Raw genomic sequence first — 22,449 nt, forward strand, 5'->3', positions numbered from 1 at the left:
AGATAGATAGATATGAGATAGATAGATAGATATGAGATAGATAGATAGATAGATATGAGATAGATAGATATGAGATAGATAGATATGAGATAGATAGATAGATATGAGATAGATAGATATGAGATAGATATGAGATAGATAGAAAGATATGAGATAGATAGATAGATATGAGATAGATAGATAGATATGAGATATATAGATATGATATAGATAGATAGATATGAGATAGATAGATATGAGATAGATAGATATGAGATAGATAGATAGATATGAGATAGATAGATATGAGATAGATATGAGATAGATATGAGATAGATATGAGATAGATATGAGATAGATATGAGATAGATAGATAGATAGATATGAGATAGATATGAGATAGATAGATATGAGATATATAGATATGAGATAGATAGATAGATATGAGATAGATAGATAGATAGATAGATATGAGATAGATAGATAGATATGAGATAGATAGATAGATAGATATGAGATAGATAGATAGATAAATATGAGATAGATATGAGATAGATAGATAGATAGATAGATATGAGATAGATAGATATGAGATAGATAGATAGATAGATAGATAGATATGAGATAGATATGAGATAGATAGATATGAGATAGATAGATATGAGATAGATAGATAGATATGAGATAGATAGATATGAGATAGATAGATATGAGATAGATATGAGATAGATAGAAAGATATGAGATAGATAGATAGATAGATATGAGATAGATAGATAGATAGATATGAGATAGATAGATATGAGATAGATAGATATGAGATAGATAGATAGATATGAGATAGATAGATATGAGATAGATAAATATGAGATAGATAGATATGAGATAGATATGAGATAGATATGAGATAGATATGAGATAGATATGAGATAGATAGAAAGATATGAGATAGATAGAAAGATATGAGATAGATAGATAGATAGATAGATATAAGATATATAGATATGAGATAGATGATAGATAGATAGATAGATAGATAGATAGATATGAGATAGATGATAGATAGATATGAGATAGATAGATAGATAGATATGAGATAGATAGATATGAGATAGATAGATATGAGATAGATAGATAGATATGAGATAGATAGATATGAGATAGATATGAGATAGATAGAAAGATATGAGATAGATAGATAGATAGATATGAGATAGATAGATAGATATGAGATATATAGATATGATATAGATAGATAGATAGATATGAGATAGATAGATAGATAGATATGAGATAGATAGATATGAGATAGATAGATATGAGATAGATAGATAGATATGAGATAGATAGATATGAGATAGATAAATATGAGATAGATAGATATGAGATAGATATGAGATAGATATGAGATAGATATGAGATAGATATGAGATAGATAGAAAGATATGAGATAGATAGAAAGATATGAGATAGATAGATAGATAGATAGATATAAGATATATAGATATGAGATAGATGATAGATAGATAGATAGATAGATATGAGATAGATGATAGATAGATATGAGATAGATAGATAGATAGATAGATAGATAGATAGATAGATATGAGATAGATAGATATGAGATAGATAGATATGAGATAGATAGATAGATATGAGATAGATAGATATGAGATAGATAAATATGAGATAGATAGATAGATATGAGATAGATATGAGATAGATATGAGATAGATATGAGATAGATATGAGATAGATAGAAAGATATGAGATAGATAGATAGATAGATAGATAGATATAAGATATATAGATATGAGATAGATGATAGATAGATAGATAGATAGATAGATAGATAGATATGAGATAGATAGATAGATAGATAGATAGATAGATATAAGATAGATAGATATGAGATAGATAGATAGATAGATAGATAGATAGATATGAGATAGATATGAGATAGATATGAGATAGATGATAGATAGATAGATAGATAGATATGACATAGATGATAGATAGATAGATAGATAGATATAAGATAGATAGATATGAGATAGATAGATATAAGATAGATAGATATGAGATAGATAGATAGATAGATAGATAGATATAAGATAGATAGATATAAGATAGATAGATATGAGATAGATAGATAGATAGATAGATATGAGATATATAGATATGAGATAGATAGATAGATAGATATGAGATAGATGATAGATAGATATGAGATAGATATGAGATAGATAGATATGAGATAGATATGAGATAGATAGATAGATATGAGATAGATAGATAGATATGAGATAGATATGAGATAGATATGAGATAGATAGATAGATATGAGATAGATATGAGATAGATAGATAGATATAAGATAGATAGACCATCTTTTTTTATTACCTTGCAGTAGAGCTGCCAATATCCATCTCAGGACCATGTCTTCTTATGGACAATCCTGAAATACAAGACGTGACGCTTTAACACAATCCAGCAGTAAACTTCCCCCTATCCCTGCGGATACATCAGCATTCCTGCAGCATACGACGCTTATCGATCGATATATCCCCTGTCACACGGATGCAGATTATCCCCTTTGTGGGTGACCCCTTCACCCCCCCCCCCCCCCTCCCATCCCCCGCCTCTGCTCCTTAATTATCATATTAATTCGGGAGAGTTATGTTTCCTTGTTACTTTGATGCATTGGAAGGACCTTTGGTGAATGTGTAATGTACATGCGGGATCAGACAATGAGTGACAGGAGCCTATATGAGCTTAATGAGAAAGAATCCGGCAAAAAGAAAGGAAAAGGTCATTAATTGTAAATCTATGTGACACAAGAGAGCACATACCTGAGCGCTTCCCCTTGTGAAAGTCTATTAGTCATATCTGTCTCTGGGAAAGTTGAGTGATAAAAAAAAAATATGAGCTACATATAGATTCCAAAGAGAAGAGATGAGGAGGAGGATGGATGACTGCAGGGTCTGACTACGCAGGGTTTGTTTGTAGTCTGTTACTATGGAGACTCATAGGCTTGCATTGGAGCTGTATACACCAAATAATAGGAGACTTAAAGGGGTTATCCAGGAAAAAAGGATAAAACTTTTATATATATATATATATATATATATATATATATAGATAGATAGATAGATAGATATATCAACTGGCTCCAGAAAGTTAAACAGATTTGTAAATTACTTCTATTAAAAAATCTTAATCCTTTCAGTACTTATGAGCTTCTGAAGTTAAGGTTGTTCTTTTCTGTCTAAGTGCTCTCTGATGACACCTGTCTCGGGAACCGCCCAGTTTAGAAGCAAATCCTCATAGCAAACCTCTTCTAAACTGGGCGGTTCCCGAGACACGTGTCATCAGAGAGCATTTAGACAGAAAAAACAACCTTAACTTCAGAAGCTCATAGGTACTGAAAGGATTAAGATTTTTTAAAAGAAGTAATTTACAAATCTGTTTAACATTCTGGAGCCAGTTGATATATATAAAAAAGTTTTTTTCCTGGATAACCCCTTTAAAAAAGTACTGTGGTGCATGACAACTTATCCCCTGCCCAAAGGATAGAGTAGTGTTTCCCAACCAGGGTGCCTCCAGCTGTTGCAAAACTACAACTCCCAGCATGCCCGGACAGCCTTCGGCTGTCCGGGCATGCTGGAAGTTGTAGTTTTGCAACAGCTGGAGGCACCCTGGTTGGGAAACAATGGGATAGGGAATAAGTGTCTGATGGCAGGGGGTCCAACTGCTGGGACTCCCTGCAATCTCCCACATGGCACCCGGCTCTCAACAGGAACCGAGTGTGTTAACCCCTAAAATGAAGTGGTGGCCAACATGCCCCTTCCATGTATTTCTATGGGAGAGCAAGAGACACAGCGTTCATGTATCCCTGGTTCTGCCATAGAGGAGGGGACGTGTCGACCACCGGTTTGTGTGGGGATCGAAACGCTTCGTTCCTTGGGAGATTGCAGGGGGTCCCAGCAGTCGGACCCCTGTGATCAGACACTTATCCTCTTTCCTTTAGATAGGGGATACATGTCTATGCACCACAGTACTCCTTTAAGGGGGTACTCTCCTGGAAAACATTTTTTTTTTTTAATTAACTGGTACCAGAAAGTTAAATAGATTTGTAAATTACTTCTATTAAAAAATCTTAATCCTTCCACTACTTATCAGCTGCTGTATGCTCCACAGGAAGTTGTGTAGTCCTTTCCAGTCTGACCACAGTGCTCTCTGCTGACACCTCTGTCCATGTCAGGAACTGTCCAGAGCAGGATGGGTTTTCTATGGGGATTTGCTCCTACTCTGGACACTTCCTGACATGGACAGAGGTGTCAGCAGAGAGCAGGAAATTCAAAAAGAAAAGAACTTCCTCTGAAGCATACAGCAGCTGATAAGTACTGGAAGGATTAAGATTTTTAAATAGAAGTAATTTACAAATCTGTTTAATTTTGTGGCACGAGTTGATCAAAAAAACAAAAAACAATGCTTTCCAGTGGAGTACCCCTTTAACACTATTTCCAATAGTGGTTTATTTTTCTTTGAGATACATTGTAAAGATAACAAAGTAAATTGGTTGTGAAGGTGATCCTGCACTACAGCCAATCCCTCCGTAATTTCATTAGAAATCAAGTCACATTCCAGCCCCCTGAAGTGTCATTTATGAAGACGTTCTTATTGTTTCAGGTCACAGAATTATAGTAGAGATGGAATTTGTTGCATTATAATGGAATTGCATTGTTAACGCTCACACTCCAGTGATTCAATAGCAGTAAAATCCGCTCCTGTTGTGAACTCGAGGTACGGTGAGTGTATTGGTGCGTACGGAATAGTAATATTGTCCGTGCAGGTTGTCACCTATACATCAAGTGGGGAACGGGGAACCTTTTTATTAAATTGGAGTGATGTATTTTTACGCAATGAATAAATAACTGGATAGATAGATAGATACTAGGTAGATAGATAGATAGATAGATAGGAGAGAGATAGAGAGATAGATAGATAGATAGATATGAGATAGATAGATATGAGATAGATAGATTGATAGGAGAGAGATAGAGATAGATAGATAGATAGATAGATAGATAGATAGATAGATAGATAGATAGGAGAGATAGATAGATAGATAGATATGAGATAGATAGATAGATAGATAGGAGATAGATAGATTGATAGGAGAGAGATAGAGAGATATGAGATAGATAGATATAAGATAGATAGATAGATAGATATGAGATAGATATAGATATGAGAGATAGATATGAGATAGATAGATATATGATAGACAGATAGATAGATATGAGATACATAGATATGAGAGATAGATATGAGATAGATAGATAGATATGAGATAGATAGATAGGAGATAGATAAATACAGTGATGGCCGTAAATGTCGGCACCCCTGAAATTTTTCAAGAAGATGAAGTATTTCTCACAGGAAAGGATTGCAGTAACACAGGTTTTGCTATACACATGTTTATTCCCTTTGTGTGTATTGGAACCAAACCAAAAAAAGGAGGAAAGAAAGCAAATTGGACATAATGGGGGAGATTTATCAAAACCTGTGCAGAGGAAAAGTTGCCCAGTTACCCATAGCAACCAATCAGATCTGTGGTAGCCCTTGGGGGGGGTGTATGGTAGTGGTGGTATTGTATAGATATATAAGGGGTTAATGTTAACCCTAGAGTTCGTGACGCCAGGCTGAGGGCTGGTATGCTGAATCAGTGTTCCGGCCTATCGCCGCCCTTCCCAGTAACGATAGGTGCATAAAATAACTGAAGGTCCACAAGGAGATTTGAACTTGAACTTGAATAACGCTTACTGAAGTGCTTACAATATCCACGGTACAGTAACAGTCTCCTACAAACAGTCCTTTGGTTACTTAGCGACTGGCAGTAGTTGCGGACCTTGAGCTAGATAATAAGTCTCGTAATTTAGGAAGAGATTTGCAGATCCGTCCGGATTTAGGGGAGGTATTAGGTCCGGAGATGCTGCAGAGTGTTTGGGAGGTGATACACTCTATAATTATAATTGTTCAGCCGTTGCCACAAGGCTCGGGCCTAACTCACTGCGATTACTGCTGTACAGGTCTTGCTTGCTTGACAGCCCACTAGGTAAGAGAGAGAAACATGGCCGCCGCTCCCTTATATGGGCAGGGGGCGGGGCGAATCTGATTGGTCCGAACGTCTGCCATTCACCTTACATGGTGTGATGGGATTGCTTACGTCACAGGGCCTCCAAAGGTCCTTAAGCCAAATACCATAGAGCTCACCTTGTCACATGACCCGCAGGTCCTGCAACGCCAATGGAAACAAGTAATTAACCATTTATCTACATATACGATGCTATTTACATTAACCTATGCATAAATTACTGATTATACATTAGAATAGAGGCAACTAGGGGTAGACTAGATGACAGGGATCCCTACGTCCTAGGGACTCTGGCTATGGGGACCCATAAAGAAATAAGTACCGTATAGAATGCGGTACTGGAACACCACAGATCGCTTCTTTCATTTTCATCAAGGCCTGTGAAAAATGAAAGAAGCGATCTGATTGGTTGCTATGGGCAACTGGACAACTTTTCCTCTGCACAGGCTTTGATAAATCTCCCCTAATGTCACCAAACTCCAAAAATGGGCTGGACACAATTATTGGCACCCTTAGCTTAATATTTGGTTGCGCACCCTTTGGAAAAAATAACTGAAATCAGTGTCTTCCTATAAGCATCAATAAGCTTCTTACACCTCTCAGCCGGAATGTTGGACCACTCTTCCTATAACCATCAATAAGCTTCTTACACCTCTCAGCCGGAATGTTGGACCACTCTTCCTTTACAAACTGCTCCAGGTCTCTTATTGGAAGGCGCCTTTTCCCAACAGTAATTATAAGATCTCTCCACAGGTGATCAATGGGATTTAGATCTGGACTCATTGCTGCCACTTCAGAACTCTCCAGCGCTTTGTTACCCTCCATTTCTGGGGCTTTTTGACGTATGTTTAGGGTCATTGTTCTGCTGGAAGACCCAAGATCTCAGACACAAACCCAGCTTTCTGACACTGGGCTGTACAGTGCGACCCAAAATCCATTGGTAATCCTCAGATTTCATGATGTCTTGTACACATTCAAGGCCCCCAGTGCCAGAGGCAGCAAAACAACCCAAAACATCACTGACCTCCACCATAAGTCACTGTAGGTCCTGTGTTCTTTTCTTTGTAGGCCTCATTCTGTTTTCGGTAAACAGTAGAATGATTTGCTTTACCAAAAAGCTCTATCTTGGTCTCATCTGTCCACAAGATGTTTTCCCAGAAGGATTTTGGTTACTCAAGTTCATTTTGGCAAAATATAGACTTGCTTTTTTAGGTCTCTGTGTCAGCAGTGGGGTCCTCCTGGGTCTCCTCCATAGTGGGGTCCTACTGGGTCTCCTCCATAGTGGGGTCCTCCTGGGTCTCCTCCATAGTGGGGTCCTCCTGGGTCTCCTCCATAGTGGGGTCCTCCTGGGTCTCCTCCATAGTGGGGTCCTCCTGGGTCTCCTCCATAGTGGGGTCCTCCTGGGTATCCTCCATAGTGGGGTCCTCCTGGGTCTCCTCCATAGTGAGGTCCTCCTGGGTCTCCTCCATAGTGGGGTCCTCCTGAGTCTCCTCCATAGTGGGGTCCTCCTGGGTCTCCTCCATAGTGAGGTCCTCCTGGGTCTCCTCCATAGTGGGGTCCTCCTGGGTCTCCTCCATAGTGGGGTCCTCCTGGGTCTCCTCCATAGTGGGGTCCTCCTGGGTCTCCTCCATAGTGGGGTCCTCCTGGGTCTCCTCCATAGTGGGGTCCTCCTGGGTCTCCTCCACAGTGGGGTCCTCCTGGGTCTCCTCCATAACATTTCATTTCATTTAAATGTTGTCGGATAGTTCGCGCTGACACTGATGCTCCCTGAGCCTGCAGGACAGAGTGAATATCTTTGGAACTTGTTTGGGGCTGCTTATCCACCATCCGGCTATCCTGCATTGACACCTTTCATCAACTTTTCTCTTCCGTCCACGCCCAGGGAGATTATCTACAGTGCCATGGGTTGCAGACTTCTTGATAATGTTGCGCACTGTGGACAAAGGCAAATCTAGATCTCTGGAGATGGACTTGTAACCTTGAGATTGTTGATATTTTTCCCCACAATTTTGGTTCTCAAGTCCTCAGACAGTTCTCGTCTCCTCTTTCTGTTGTCCATGCTTAGTGTGGCACACACACACACACAATGCAAAGACTAAGTGAACTTCTCTCCTTTTTATCTGCTTTCAGGTGGGATTTTTATATTGTCAACACCTGTTACTTGCCCCAGGTGAGTATAAAGGAGCATCACATGCTTGGAACAATCTTATTTATCCACAAATTTGAAAGGTGCCAATAATTTTGTCCAGACCATTTTTGGAGTTTGGTGACATTATGTCCAATTTGCTTTTTTTCCTCCCTTTTTTGGTTTAGTTCCAATACACACAAAGGGAATAAACATGTGTATAGCAAAACATGTGTTACTGCAATCCTTTTCTGTGAGAAATACTTCATTTTCTAGAAACATTTCAGGGGCGCCAACATTTACGGCCATGACTGTATATCAGACCTCTCTGGACCATCGCTCAGGATGTTCTCAGTCTCCATGGGTTGCGTTCCTTCTTCTCTGCGTATTGACAAGTTCCGGACCCTTCATCATGTCTTAATCCTCACACTCCAATTCCTTTTGGCTTAACGAGAATTAATTCCATATATTCTGAGGATGAATTTGACGGGACCACCAAGCGGTAACTCCCAGGCTACATTCCTTAGATCTCCCCCTCTGTCTCCTTAATATAAAGCTCTTTCAGATGGAAGAATAATTCAATGTTTCAATCTAATTGATGCTCTTCAAATGACAAAAAGCCAATTAAAGGGACGGTAACCAATTACGGTTATATTCATTGTTATTACTCAGGTTGTGTCGCTTTCGAAATAGTGGATTTCTGTCTTAACAAATGACAAAACACTTTTCGGTCTTCATGTTTTGCACCAGTTGGCTTCACTATAGTGGAAGCCACAAAAATAATTATTACAAAGTACTCCAATCCAAAGCTCTAAGGCTGGGTTTTCCAACCAGCGTGCCTCCAGCTGTTGCAAAACTACAACTCCCAGCATGCCTGGACAGCCTTTGGCTGTCCAGGCATGCTGGGAGTTGTAGTTTTGCAACAGCTGGAGGCACGCTGGTTGGGAAACACTGCTCTATGGGATGTAAAGGCTTTCCAGGCATGCTGGGAGTTATAGTTTTGCAACAGCTGGAGGCACCCTGGTTGGGAAACACTGCTCTATGGGGTGTAAAGGCTTTCCAGGCATGCTGGGAGTTATAGTTTTGCAACAGCTGGAGACACCCTGGTTGGGAAACACTGCTCTATGGGATGTAGAGGCTTTCCAGGCTTGCTGGGAGTTATAGTTTTGCAACAGCTGGAGGCACCCTTGTTGGGAAACACTGCTCTATGGGATGTAAAGGCTTTCCAGGCATGCTGAGAGTTATAGTTTTGCAACAGCTGGAGGCACCCTGGTTGGGAAACACTGCTCTATGGGATGTAAAGGCTTTCCAGGCATGTTGGGAGTTATAGTTTTGCAACAGCTGGAGGCACCCTTGTTGGGAAACACTGCTCTATGGGGTGTAAAGGCTTTCCAGGCATGCTGGGAGTTATAGTTTTGCAACAGCTGGAGGCACCCTGGTTGGGAAACACTGCTCTATGGGATGTAAAGGCTTTCCAGGCATGCTGAGAGTTATAGTTTTGCAACAGCTGGAGGCACCCTGGTTGGGAAACACTGCTCTATGGGGTGTAAAGGCTTTCCAGGCATGCTGGGAGTTATAGTTTTGCAACAGCTGGAGGCACCCTGGTTGGGAAACACTGCTCTATGGGATGTAAAGGCTTTCCAGGCATGCTGGGAGTTATAGTTTTGCAACAGCTGGAGGCACCCTGGTTGGGAAACAATGCTCTATGGGGTGTAAAGGCTTTCCAGGCATGCTGGGAGTTATAGTTTTGCAACAGCTGGAGGCACCCTGGTTTGGAAACACTGCTCTATGGGATGTAAAGGCTTTCCAGGCATGCTGGGAGTTATAGTTTTGCAACAGCTGGAGGCACCCTGGTTGGGAAACACTGCTCTATGGGGTGTAAAGGCTTTCCAGGCATGCTGGGAGTTATAGTTTTGCAACAGCTGGAGGCACCCTGGTTGGGAAACACTGCTCTATGGGATGTAAAGGTTTCTATCACACACATTGCCCCATTGCTTGGGGTCTTACTTCCACATTAGAGGACTAAAGAACTATAAGTGGGACATGACAATGAAGGGTCTTGGTTAAATATTGGGGGCCAATGTGCTTTCAGCTATGAGTGGCGCTGGTTTTATAGCTACAATTAAAGGGGTACTCCCGTGGAAAACTTTTTTATTTTTTTTTTAAATCAACTGGTGCCAGAAAGTTAAACAGATTTGTAAATTACTTCTATTAAAAAAAATCTTAATCCTTCCAGTACTTATTAGCAGCTGTATACTACAGAGGAAATTCTTTCCTTTTTGGATTTATCTTCTGTTACGACCACAGTGCTCTCTGGTGACCTCTGCTGTCCATTTTAGGAACTGTCCAGAGCAGCATAGGTTGGTTTGCCATTGGGATTTTCTCCTGCTCTGGACAGTTCCTAAAATGGACAGCAGAGGTCACCAGAGAGCACTGTGGTCGTGACAGAAGAGAAATCCAAAAAGGAAAGCATTTCCTCTGTAGTATACAGGATACTGGCATGTAAAATACAGGGTGGTCTGTCTGCAGAATGATAGACGACCCAGAGTGGCGGCAATTTAAACATTTTATTTTTAAATAAAAATGACAGTTTTTTTTTTAATAACAATATATTTAAGAAAGTAATTTTATCACCAGGTCTACAAAATATAAAAAGTTTTCCATGATGACAGTGCCGCTTTAAGAATTCACCGTCATTTGTAAAACTTTTTAGATGTCATTCAAAAGTTTAGACCACACCCGGTCTCCACAGCTGTCACTCAACTCATTTCCCAAAGACTATGGCGGCCGGCCAAGGAGGGGGGCACTTCACAGGGTCATAACACGTGACCGCGCTTGGTCTCATGACTTAGACCCTTCGCAATCTAAACTTTTGGTCTGAACATCATGTCAAACGTTTTTTACAAATGACAGTGACACTTTAAATCAGATCCAGATCTACGGGCAGTTCCCATCAGAATATTGCGCACACAGCTGGCGTCTCCGTGGAGGTAATGCAATGTGTTTTTGGGGGGATAGATTAATCTTCAGGGACTCGTGACCACCGCAGTCACTAATCTCACACCTCAAGATTAGGTTCTAGGAGAAGTTATGAAAGGAGCCTGAACCACAACAAGTTACGACAAGTTACATCACCAACAACATAGTCCATGTATATGTCCCGAAATATATGGGGGTCACTTACAGGATCTCCAGCAACGAACGTGACTATTGTATTTATACTTGTTTTTATGCATTTGGATTCATTGTATTCATATTTGTTTTTTATGTATATACAGTCATGGCCGTAAATGTCGGCGCCCCTGAAATTTTTCTAGAAGATGAAGTATTTCTCACAGAAAAGGATTGCAGTAACACATGTTTTGCTATACACATGTTTATTCCCTTTGTGTGTATTGGAACTAAACCAAAAAAGGGAGGAAAAAAAGCAAATTGGACATAATGTCACCAAACTCCAAAAATGGTCTGGACAAAATTATTGGCACCCATAACTTAATATTTGGTTGCACACCCTTTGGAAAAAATAACTGAAATCAGTGTCTTCCTATAACCATCAATAAGTTTCTTACACCTCTCAGCCGGAATGTTGGACGACTCTTCCTTTACAAACTGCTCCAGGTCTCTTATTGGAAGGCGCCTTTTCCCAAGAGCAATTTTAGGATCTCTCCACAGGTGATCAATGGGATTTAGATCTTGACTCATTGCTGACACTTCAGGACTCTCCAGCGCTTTGTTGCCATCCATTTCTGGGGGCTTTTGACGTATGTTTGGGGTCATTGTCCTGCTGGAAGACCCAAGATCTCGGACGCAAACCCAGCTTTCTGACACTGGGTCTCATGCTATAGCGTTTCATTTCATTTAAATGCCGACGGATAGTTTGCGCTGACACTGATGCTCCCTGAGCCTGCAGGACAGCTTGAATAGCTTTGGAACTTGTTTGGGGCTGCTTATCCACCATCTGGACTATCCTGCATTGACGCCTTTCATCAATTTTTCTCTTCCGCCCACGCCCAGGGAGATTATCTACAGTGCCATGGGTTGTAAACTTTTTGATAATGTTGCGCACTGTGGACAAAGGCAATTCTATTCTCTGGAGATGGACTTGTAACCTTGAGATTGTTGATATTTTTCCACAATTTTGGTTCTCAAGTCCTCAGACAGTTCTCTTCTCCTCTTTCTGTTGTCCATGCTTAGTGTGGCACAAACAGACACACAATGCAAAAACTAAGTGAACTTCTCTCCTTTTTATCTGCTTTCAGGTGTGATTTTTATATTGCCCACACCTGTTACTTGCCCCAGGTGAGTATAAAGGAGCATCACATGCTTGAAACAATCTTATTTTTCTACAATTTGGAAAGGGTGCCAATAATTTTGTCCAGCCCATTTTTGGAGTTTGGTGACATTATGTCCAATTTGCTTTTTTTTCCTCCTTTTTTGGTTTAGTTCCAATACACACAAAGGGAATAAACATGTGTATAGCAAAACATGTGTTACTGCAATCCTTTCCTGTGAGAAATACTTCATTTTCTAAAAAAATTTCAGGGGTGCCAACATTTACGGCCATGACTGTATGTTTATTATATTGATACTTTTTTTTAAATCTATTTGCATTTATTGTAATATAGGAAAAGGGGGAAAATTGGGAGAGCATGACGTTCATAACTTCTTAATTTATTTTTTGTCATATGGAGTAGCAGGTTGGCGTGGACGGATGCAATCAGGGCGCTTAGAGGCTACAGCCGTTATTTGCGTAATGACGCACTTCTTCCAGCCGCTGCGCCACCTTAAGTAATGGTCAGTACGATACATAAATGATTGGAAACCTGAATTGATCTGTGTCCCCCTCTTTCTTTTCTATATCCCAGTTTGTATTTATTGTATTTATACTTGTTCTTTGTATTTGTGCTTATTACTTGCTTTTATGTATTTGTATTTATTGTATTTATACTAGTTTTTATGTATTTGTACTTCTTGTATTTATACTTATATTTTTATATATTTGTATTTATTGTATTGATACTTTTTTTTTGCATATTTGTATTGATTGTATTTATACTTGTTTTCATATTAATTGCATTTATGCTGTTTTTTTATGTATTTATTGTATTTATACTACTTTTTATGTATTTGTACTTATTGTACTTATTTATTTTATATGTATTCATTGTATTGATACTTGTTTTGATGTATTTGTATTGATTGTATTTATACTTGTTTTCATATTTATTGTACTTATACAAGTTTTTATGTATTTCTACTTATTGTATTTATACAAGTTTTATGTATTTGTACTTCTTGGGGGGAAATTTATAAAAACCTTTTGAGAGGAAAATTGGCCAGTTGCCTATAGCAACCAATCAGCTTGCTTCTTTCATTTTTAACAAGGCCTGTGCAAAATGAAAGAAGCGATCTGATTGGTTGCTATGGGCAACTTTTCCTTTGCACTGTTGTTGATAACCCCCCCCCCCCCATTGTATTTATACTAGTTTTATGTATTTGTACTTATAATACTTATTTTATTTTATTTGTATTTATTTATTTATTTATTTATTTATTACTTGTTTTTATATATTTGTATTGATTGTGTTTATACTAGTTTTTATGTATTTGTACTTATTGTATTTATACTAGTTTTATGTATTTGTACTTATAATACTTATTTTATTTTATTTGTATTTATTTATTTATTTATTTATTACTTGTTTTTATATATTTGTATTGATTGTATTTATACTAGTTTTTATGTATTCGTACTTATTATACCTATTTATTTTATTTGTATTTATTTATGGATATATTACTTGTTTTTATGTGTTTGTATTGATTGTATTTATACTAGTTTTTTTATGTATCTGTACTTAATTATGTATTTTTATTAATTGTATTTATACTTGTTTTTTTTATTTACTGTATTGATGCTTTTTTTTGGTATTTGTATTTAATTGATACTAGTTTTTGGGGGGTATTTGTATTTATTAAATTTTTTTATATCATTGTTCTCCTCTATATTGCGCTCACGTTCCCTTCCTTCAAAATGCCTGACCTGCTAACCTTAATGCAAACTCCCCGCAGGGACTCCTGCACCGGGCACATTACGTCCTGTTCCAGTTACGCTTTTTTTTATTTATTTTTTTCCGCTACCCAGTAACCCAGACTGATTTTACAGTAAAGTCATAATTTGACACAAGTAAAATGTAACCTTCACTTCTCTAATGGGGGAGCTCAGGCATAAACGGGTAAAAGTCAAAATTGCGCGGCGCTCATTACGAATCCATCCTGGCAGCGCCACGCTGCGCCTCTTCTGCAGGTGATGCAATTAAGTGCTTGTTATTAAATCTGTCCCAGCTTCTCCTAAAAGCTTCGGAATATTGAACCTGAGCAAATAACAAACCTTTCCATATCAATTAATATTCTACGAAGGGGAAGACAAACAAGGTGAGTAAGACGAGCGCGTCCGTTCTCCTGTCGCTTCATATGTATGTACATGTTGGAGCATTATTCTAATACAGTGGTCTCCAAACTGTGGCCCTCCTGCTGTTGCAAAACTACAACTCCCAGCATGCCCGGACAGCCGTTGGCTGTCCGGGCATGCTGGGAGTTGTAGTTTTGCAACAGCTAGAAGGACAGAGTTTGAAGACCACAGTTCTAATACATTGGATAATGCATCGATGCCTGGGAACTAGGGCCAGTTCTGCCTATAGGCAAAATAGGCAGCTGCCTAGAGCGCCCTCTTGATGGGGGGCGCCGCTTTGCCCGCTGCAAGAAAGTTAGTAACCAGCCAGCATATGAAACGTCCGCCCAGCCAACCTGTCGCGTGAGGAGGGAATTTGTTACAGTGTGTCACCCCAGTAGTAAGGAGATTACATGAGGAGGAGGTTTGTTACAGTGTGTCACCCCAGTAGTAAGGAGATTATATGAGGAGGAGGGTTTGTTACAGTGTGTCACCCCAGTAGTAAGGAGATTACATGAGGAGGGGGTTTGTTACAGTGTGTCATCCCAGTAGTAAGGAGATTACATGAGAAGGTGGTTTGTTACAGCGTCACCCCAGTAGTAAGAAGATTACATTAGGAGGAGGTTTGTTACAGTGTATCACCCCAGTAGTAAGGAGATTACATTAGGAGGAGGTTTGTTACAGTGTGTCACCCCAGTAGTAAGGAGATTACATGAGGAGGGGGTTTGTTACAGTGTGTCACCCCAGTAGTAAAGTGATTACATGAGGAGGAGGTTTGTTACAGTGTGTCACCCCAGTAGTAAGGAGATTACACAAGGAGGAGGTTTGTTACAGTGTGTCACCCCAGTAGTAAGGAGATTACACGAGGAGGAGGTTTGTTACAGTGTGTCACCCCAATAGTAAGGAGATTACACAAGGAGGAGGTTTGTTACAGTGTGTCACCCCAGTAGTAAGGAGATTACATGAGGAGGAGGTTTGTTACAGTGTGTCACCCCAGTAGTAAGGAGATTACATGAGGAGGAGGTTTGTTACAGTGTGTCACCCCAGTAGTAAGGAGATTACATGAGGAGGAGGTTGTTACAGTGTGTCACCCCAGTAGTAAGGTGATTACATGAGGAGGTTTGTTACAGTGTGTCACCCCAGTAGTAAGGAGATTACACAAGGAGGAGGTTTGTTACAGTGTGTCACCCCAGTAGTAAGGAGATTACATGGAGAGGATGTTTGTTACAGTGTGTCACCCCAGTAATAAGGTGATTACATGAGGAGGGGATTTGTTACAGTGTGTCACTCCAGTAGTAATGTGGGGCGTGTCAAAGGGCGGAGCCAATGGGCGGCAAAATTACTTTCACCTAGGGTGGCAAAAATCCTTGCATCATCCCTGCTGGGAACAATCCATTTGAAAATTCTATTGAGGTCATATGTAGCGTCCCAACTGATCTGCCCCTAGTGGCGGCGAGTAATAGCGCGTCAGAGCCTTACCATATATTAGTAAAATGCTCTCAATTATTTATACTACTGAAATGCTCAGTTCTAAGGCCATGTTCACAAGGCGAAAAATATGCGTAATATCGGCCCGGAAAGCACGGGCGGACGTTCCGCACATCTGCACTATACGGCGGACGCTAGGACCACTCGGAAATGAGGCGTCTCATAGAAGGCAATGCATTTCCGAGCAGAATCTGCAGAAAGTCTATTCTTTCTGTGGATGCTGGAATCGGAATTGCGGCAGCAGAAATATCTGCCACGGAAATTCCACTGTGTGCACAGTGCAGCAGAATCCCATTAAAATCCAAGGGACTCTGCTGGAGCAGAATATCCATGCGGAATATTCTGGCAGAATTCCGTACAGATATTCTGCCGTGTCTCCATATCCTTAGGGTTCACATATTTAACTCTTTTGGCCACTTTTTTTTTTTGTCACAGCTTTGAATGCAGATCAGTCCAATACAAGACTTATCGGAGCTAAATTCATCAAACAGCCGGAGCCACTGTAACAAATCTGCTGCATTTGTGGATTGTCTAGTCTAAGTTCACACAAAATTAGTTAATCTGCCTCCATGTTTCTCTCTTTTATATAGAATTTAGAAAAACAGAGCTGGTTTCTTCCAAAAACAGCACCACACCTGTCCTCAGGTTGTGTGTGATATTGCAACTCAGTCCTATTGAAGTATATGGAGCCGAGTTGTAATACCGCACACAACCTGAGGACAAGTGTGGTGCTGTTTTTGGAAGGAATTAGCTCTGTTTCTCTGTTTCTGGTTAACCCCTGTGTTCACACGTACCGGAAGCAATTATTTAATGCGTTTTTTTTGTCTTAAAGGGCTACTCCTGCTAAAAACATCTTATCCCCTATGCGAAGGATAGGGGATAAGATGTCTGATCGCAGGGATCCCACTGCTGGGGACCCCGTGATCTCCGCCGCGGAACCTTGGTCATCCTGCACGGAGTGAACTCTGCTCCGTGTCAGATGACTGGTGACTACAGCCGCCACGCCCCCTCCATTCATGTCTATGGGAGGAGGCGTGACTGCCACATACTAGCCGTCACACCCCCTACCATAGACATGAATGGAGGGGGCGTGGTGTGACGTCATGAACACGAAAGTCCCAAGGGGATAAGATGTTTATCGCTGGAGTACCCCTTTAAATGAACAAAATCCTATGAAATATGACACATTTTACTGCAAAATTTGCATTTGATTTTGGCGATTTTATTTTAGTGATTTGCGTCAAAAATGCACGCGGTAATTAGTAGCTGAACTGCTAATTAGCCACAATGTGTGATCACAGTCTAAGGCTGTTTTCACACGGATGAAAATGTGCGGAATGTCCGCTGGAAAATACAGGCTGACATTCCACACATTTACTAGAATCGGCAACACTATTTCCGCTTGAACACTGCAATCGGAATTTCCGCTTAAAATTTTGCCATGTGCACGGTGCGGCAGAATCCCGTTAAAATCAATAGGACTCTGCTTCAGCAGAATTTTGCTGAAAAATTTTCCGTGCTGTAAAGGGGTTAACCAGGAATAGAAAAACAGCTGATTTATTTTGAAAACAGCACCACCCCTGTCCTCAGGTTGTGTGGGGTAATGCAATTCAGTTCTATTAAAGTGAACAGAGCCTAATTGTAATACCACACACAACCTGAGAAAAGGGGTGGCACAGTTTTCAGAAGAAATCACCTCTGTTTATAATATATATATATATATATATATATATATATATATATATATAAACCAGATACAGGCGCAGCACTCCAACAAAAGAAGTGATTTAATATCTCATGTCAGCATTACAACGTTTCAGCTCCTCCTGGAGCCTTTTTCATGCTTGAAAAAGGCTCCAGGAGGAGCTGAAACGTTGTAATGCTGACATGAGATATTAAATCACTTATTTTGTTGGAGTGCTGCGCCTGTATCTGGTTCTTATCTTGGATGGACTCTGATCAAGTCCTTTGGGACGCTGGCACCAATTTTTTGGTTGGACTGGATAAGTAGTGCTGCTTTATTTTGGGATTATATATATATATATATATACACACACATTATCCACTGCTCAAAAAAATAAAGGGAACACTAAGAGAACATCCTAGATCTGAATGAATGAACTAATCGTATGAAATACTTTCCTCTTTACATAGTTGAATGCGCTGACAACAAAATCACACAAACATTATCAATGGAAATCAAATTATTAACCCATGGAGGTCTGGATATGGAGTCACACTCAAAATCACAGTGGAAAACCCCACTACAGGCTGATCCAACTTGCTAATTGCCTATAATTTCCACCTGTTGTCTGCTCCATGTGAAATTGATTGTCAGTGTTCTTCCTGAGTGGACAGTGGGATTTCACACAAGTGTCATTGGCTTGGAGTTACATTGTGGTGTTTAATGTTCCCTTTATTATTTTGAGCAGTGTAGTTATATATATATATATACAGTAGAATCTCCCAATAGCGAAAACTCACGGGAAATAAAAAAGTGTCCACTATTGGGGAAAAAGGCTTAAACATCTTTCTAAATGACGGAATCCTGTCCTGTACTCACTCCAGAGTGTAATTACTTACAAAACACAATAAAAAGCTAAATATAAATAAATAAAGTCATAAGGCTTTAAAAAAAAATTCAACAAAATAATTAGGAAAAGTAATGCCAAATAATTCCCCCCGCAATGCCAAATCGTCCCCTCGCCCCCCTGTTCTTCCTAATTCTTCCCCGGCCGGCAGGCAGTGACGGGTGACGCTCCTCTGCGCTTCGCTCAGTGAGGACAGTGACGTCTGTGAGCGGCGGCCGCCAGCAGTGACGGATGACGCTCCATACATCACTCGCCATTTTATGCCGCTGCCTTCAGTGAGTGCGGTGCAGAGGAGCGTCCCCCGTCACTACCGGCTGGGGAAGAGATAGGAAGGACAGGGGGATGAGGGGAATGGAGGAATGATTTGGCACAAGGGGTGTCCTGGGGCTGCTACAGGGGATCCAGCAGGGGCCAGGACCCCCTGGGAACCCAAGTCACTTACTGGGGTATTGGCTTTACCCCCTGACAGCGGCCCCGTGTACAAGATAGGGCGGCACATAGGCCTGGTTATTCCCTATAGGGAGTGTTGTATCCCCTATTATCCCCTATTGGGAGTGTTTTATCCCCTATTGTCCCCTATTGGGAGTGTTGTATCCCCTATTATCCCCTATTGGGAGTGTTTTATCCCCTATTGTCCTCTATTGGGAGTGTTTTATCCCCTATTGTCCCCTATTGGGAGTGTTTTATCCCCTATTATCCCCTATTGGGAGTGTTTTATCCCCTATTGGGAGTGTTTTATCCCCTATTGGGAGTGTTTTATCCCCTATTATCCCCTATTGGGAGTGTTTTATCCCCTATTATCCCCTATTGGGAGTGTTTTATCCCCTATTGGGAGTGTTTTATCCCCTATTGTCCCCTATTGGGAGTGTTTTATCCCCTATTATCCCCTATTGGGAGTGTTTTATCCCCTATTGGGAGTGTTTTATCCCCTATTATCCCCTATTGGGAGTGTTTTATCCCCTATTATCCCCTATTGGGAGTGTTTTATCCCCTATTGGGAGTGTTTTATCCCCTATTATCCCCTATTGGGAGTGTTTTATCCCCTATTGGGAGTGTTTTATCCCCTATTGGGAGTGTTTTATCCCCTATTATCCCCTATTGGGAGTGTTTTATCCCCTATTATCCCCTATTGGGAGTGTTTTATCCCCTATTGTTCCCTATTGGGAGTGTTTTATCCCCTATTGTTCCCTATTGGGAGTGTTTTATCCCCTATTGTCCCCTATTGGGAGTGTTTTATCCCCTATTGTCCCCTATTGGGAGTGTTTTATCCCCTATTGTCCCCTATTGGGAGTGTTTTATCCCCTATTGGGAGTGTTTTATCCCCTATTGTCCCCTATTGGGAGTGTTTTATCCCCTATTGTCCCCTATTGGGAGTGTTTTATCCCCTATTGGGAGTGTTTTATCCCCTATTGTCCCCTATTGGGAGTGTTTTATCCCCTATTGTCCCCTATTGGGAGTGTTTAAAAATTTAAAGTAAAATAAAATATTGTTTACATTTTCCTGGATTGTGAAGGGGTTAAGGGACATTGTGACTCTCTTACAATTGCTCCCAGTGCGGCCACTTACTCGTCGATTAACTAATGCGGGTGACATCATCTTCTTTTGGGGTCATGATGTCAGTGTCTTGGAATACGTAGTGATCTCATGATGACATCATCACATGCAAATGAGGAGCCCCTGGAAAAGCTCCAAGTTGTTGTTGTTGCTTCCGTCTGGCTGAACGGTTCGGTATAAATCATGGCGGACTCGTAACCTGATTCCCCACGTCTTCCAGGAAACGTCCATATCCACCGGATGAATATTCATTATATCACAAGCAGGTGCCGCTCTATAAAACGCAGCTCAATAAAGTCTCCATAATAAACCTTCACATAAACCACTGGATCTGAGCGGAGGAAGACACCATGTTATTGACCTCTGTGGAGTATCCAGTGCAGCGTTTCCCAACCAGGGTGCCTCCAGCTGTTGCAAAACTACAACTCCCAGCATGCCCAGACAGCCGAAGGCTTAGGATATATAGTAGTTATAAACCTCCCCTCCAGCTCTATCTGTATACTGCTGATATCTCTATGGGATCAGGATACATTGAAGATATATACCTGCCCTCCAGCTCTATCTGTATACTGCTGCTATCTCTATGGGATCAGGATATATAGTAGTTATACACCTCCCCTCCAGCTCTGTCTGTATACTGCTGCTATCTCTATATGATCAGGATATATAGTAGTTATACACCTCCCCTCCAGCTCTATCTGTATACTGCTGCTATCTGTATGGGATCAGGGTATATCGTAGTTATACACCTCCCCTCCAGCTCTATCTGTATACTGCTGCTATCTCTATAAGATCAGGATATATAGTAGTTATACACCTCCCCTCCAGTTCAGTCTGTATACTGCTGCTATCTCTATAGGATCAGGATATATAGTAGTTATACACCTCCCCTCCAGCTCTATCTGTATACTGCTGCTGCTATCTCTATAGGATCAGGATATGTAGTGCCTATACACCTCCCCTCCCTTCTAAAGCCTTGAAGATATCCGGAGCTGTTGATGTGAGTGTCATGCTATATACTTCTATATATCTTCTTATGGACATGAACACCATCAGTCAGCTACAGTGCAGTCTGTGTGCTCTCCTAACATAAGAGTGTGAGGACTCTTCAGGGGGGTCGGCGCCTTCGGGAGCAATAGGAAATAAATTCTATGACTGTGTGCAATGAGTATGGCTGAAAACCGATGCATGCCACATCAGCTAAAACAGGTAAGCACAAGGCGTACGCAAGAACCTCTACATGATTCTCTAAAAATAGCCTATGCTGCACTATATAAGCAAGAGAGAAAAAAATCCTAAAGTGCAACAAATCAGATCCCAGCTTTTATTGTTATTACTACGACTACTACGAGTATACAAGTAACAAAATATGTGCTCCAGAAATTAAAAATAAACGGTGCCAAGATATTGGGTTATTCAATCCAAACGCACGTCTTCCAAGTCTTCTCAGGTCCGCAGCCAAGAAGGGCTTTGTAATACATGCATAAAACAAGTCAAAAACATTCCAGAAACTCTGGATCCATTTAAAAAAAAAAGACAGCAGTCAATGCAAATACAAACAAAAAGAAGAAAACATTAAAGGGGATGGGTTAGATAGGGAAAAACATGGCTGCCTACCGGAACAGCGCCCCCATGAGTCCTGCATTAATATTAGTGCTGAAAAACTGCAATACCAAACATAGCCACAGGAACAAGAGTGGCGCTATTTCTATGCAGGTATATTTTTCTAATATACTCAGTTCTTTAAGGCATTAAAGGGTTACTCCACAGCTAGACATCTTATCCCCAATACAAAGGATAGGGGATAAGATGTCTGATCGCGGGGGTCCCGCTGCTGGGGCCCCCCGCAGCGCTCGGCGTTCTGAACAATTGCCGGTTCCTGCGACAGTGGTCATGACTTCACAGCCATGCCCCTCGTGGCGTCACACCAGGCCCCTCCATTCATGTCTATGGGAGGGGGCGTATCGGCCGACACGCCCCCCTTCCATAGACATGAATGGAGGGGGCGTGGTGTGACTCCACAAGGGGCGTGGCCATGATGTCCTTATCAATGTTAATAATGTATAATGTTAATACAATATCAGCGTATTGTTTACCGATCC

At 40.6% G+C, this 22,449-nt stretch overlaps 1 protein-coding gene across 7 annotated transcripts in view; it reads right to left on the reverse strand.

Annotated features, from left to right (window-relative positions):
* LEPR (leptin receptor) overlaps window positions 1–22,449 on the reverse strand; it is an 85,864-nt gene that overhangs the window by 48,256 nt on the left and 15,159 nt on the right. For 5 of the 7 annotated variants that reach the window (XM_056532810.1, XM_056532808.1, XM_056532813.1 and 2 more), the window contains exon 2: window positions 2,382–2,436. In XM_056532810.1, coding sequence (XP_056388785.1) covers window positions 2,382–2,418 — 37 coding nt within the window. In that variant the 5' untranslated portion in view covers window positions 2,419–2,436. Of the gene's footprint in view, window positions 1–2,381; window positions 2,437–2,830; window positions 2,854–20,359; window positions 20,384–22,449 lie in introns of those variants that run through there. The other 2 variants (XM_056532811.1, XM_056532812.1) reach the window with 2 other exon arrangements.

The sequence above is a fragment of the Hyla sarda genome, chromosome 7 (assembly GCF_029499605.1).
Source record: "Hyla sarda isolate aHylSar1 chromosome 7, aHylSar1.hap1, whole genome shotgun sequence".
Lineage (NCBI taxonomy): Eukaryota > Metazoa > Chordata > Amphibia > Anura > Hylidae > Hyla > Hyla sarda.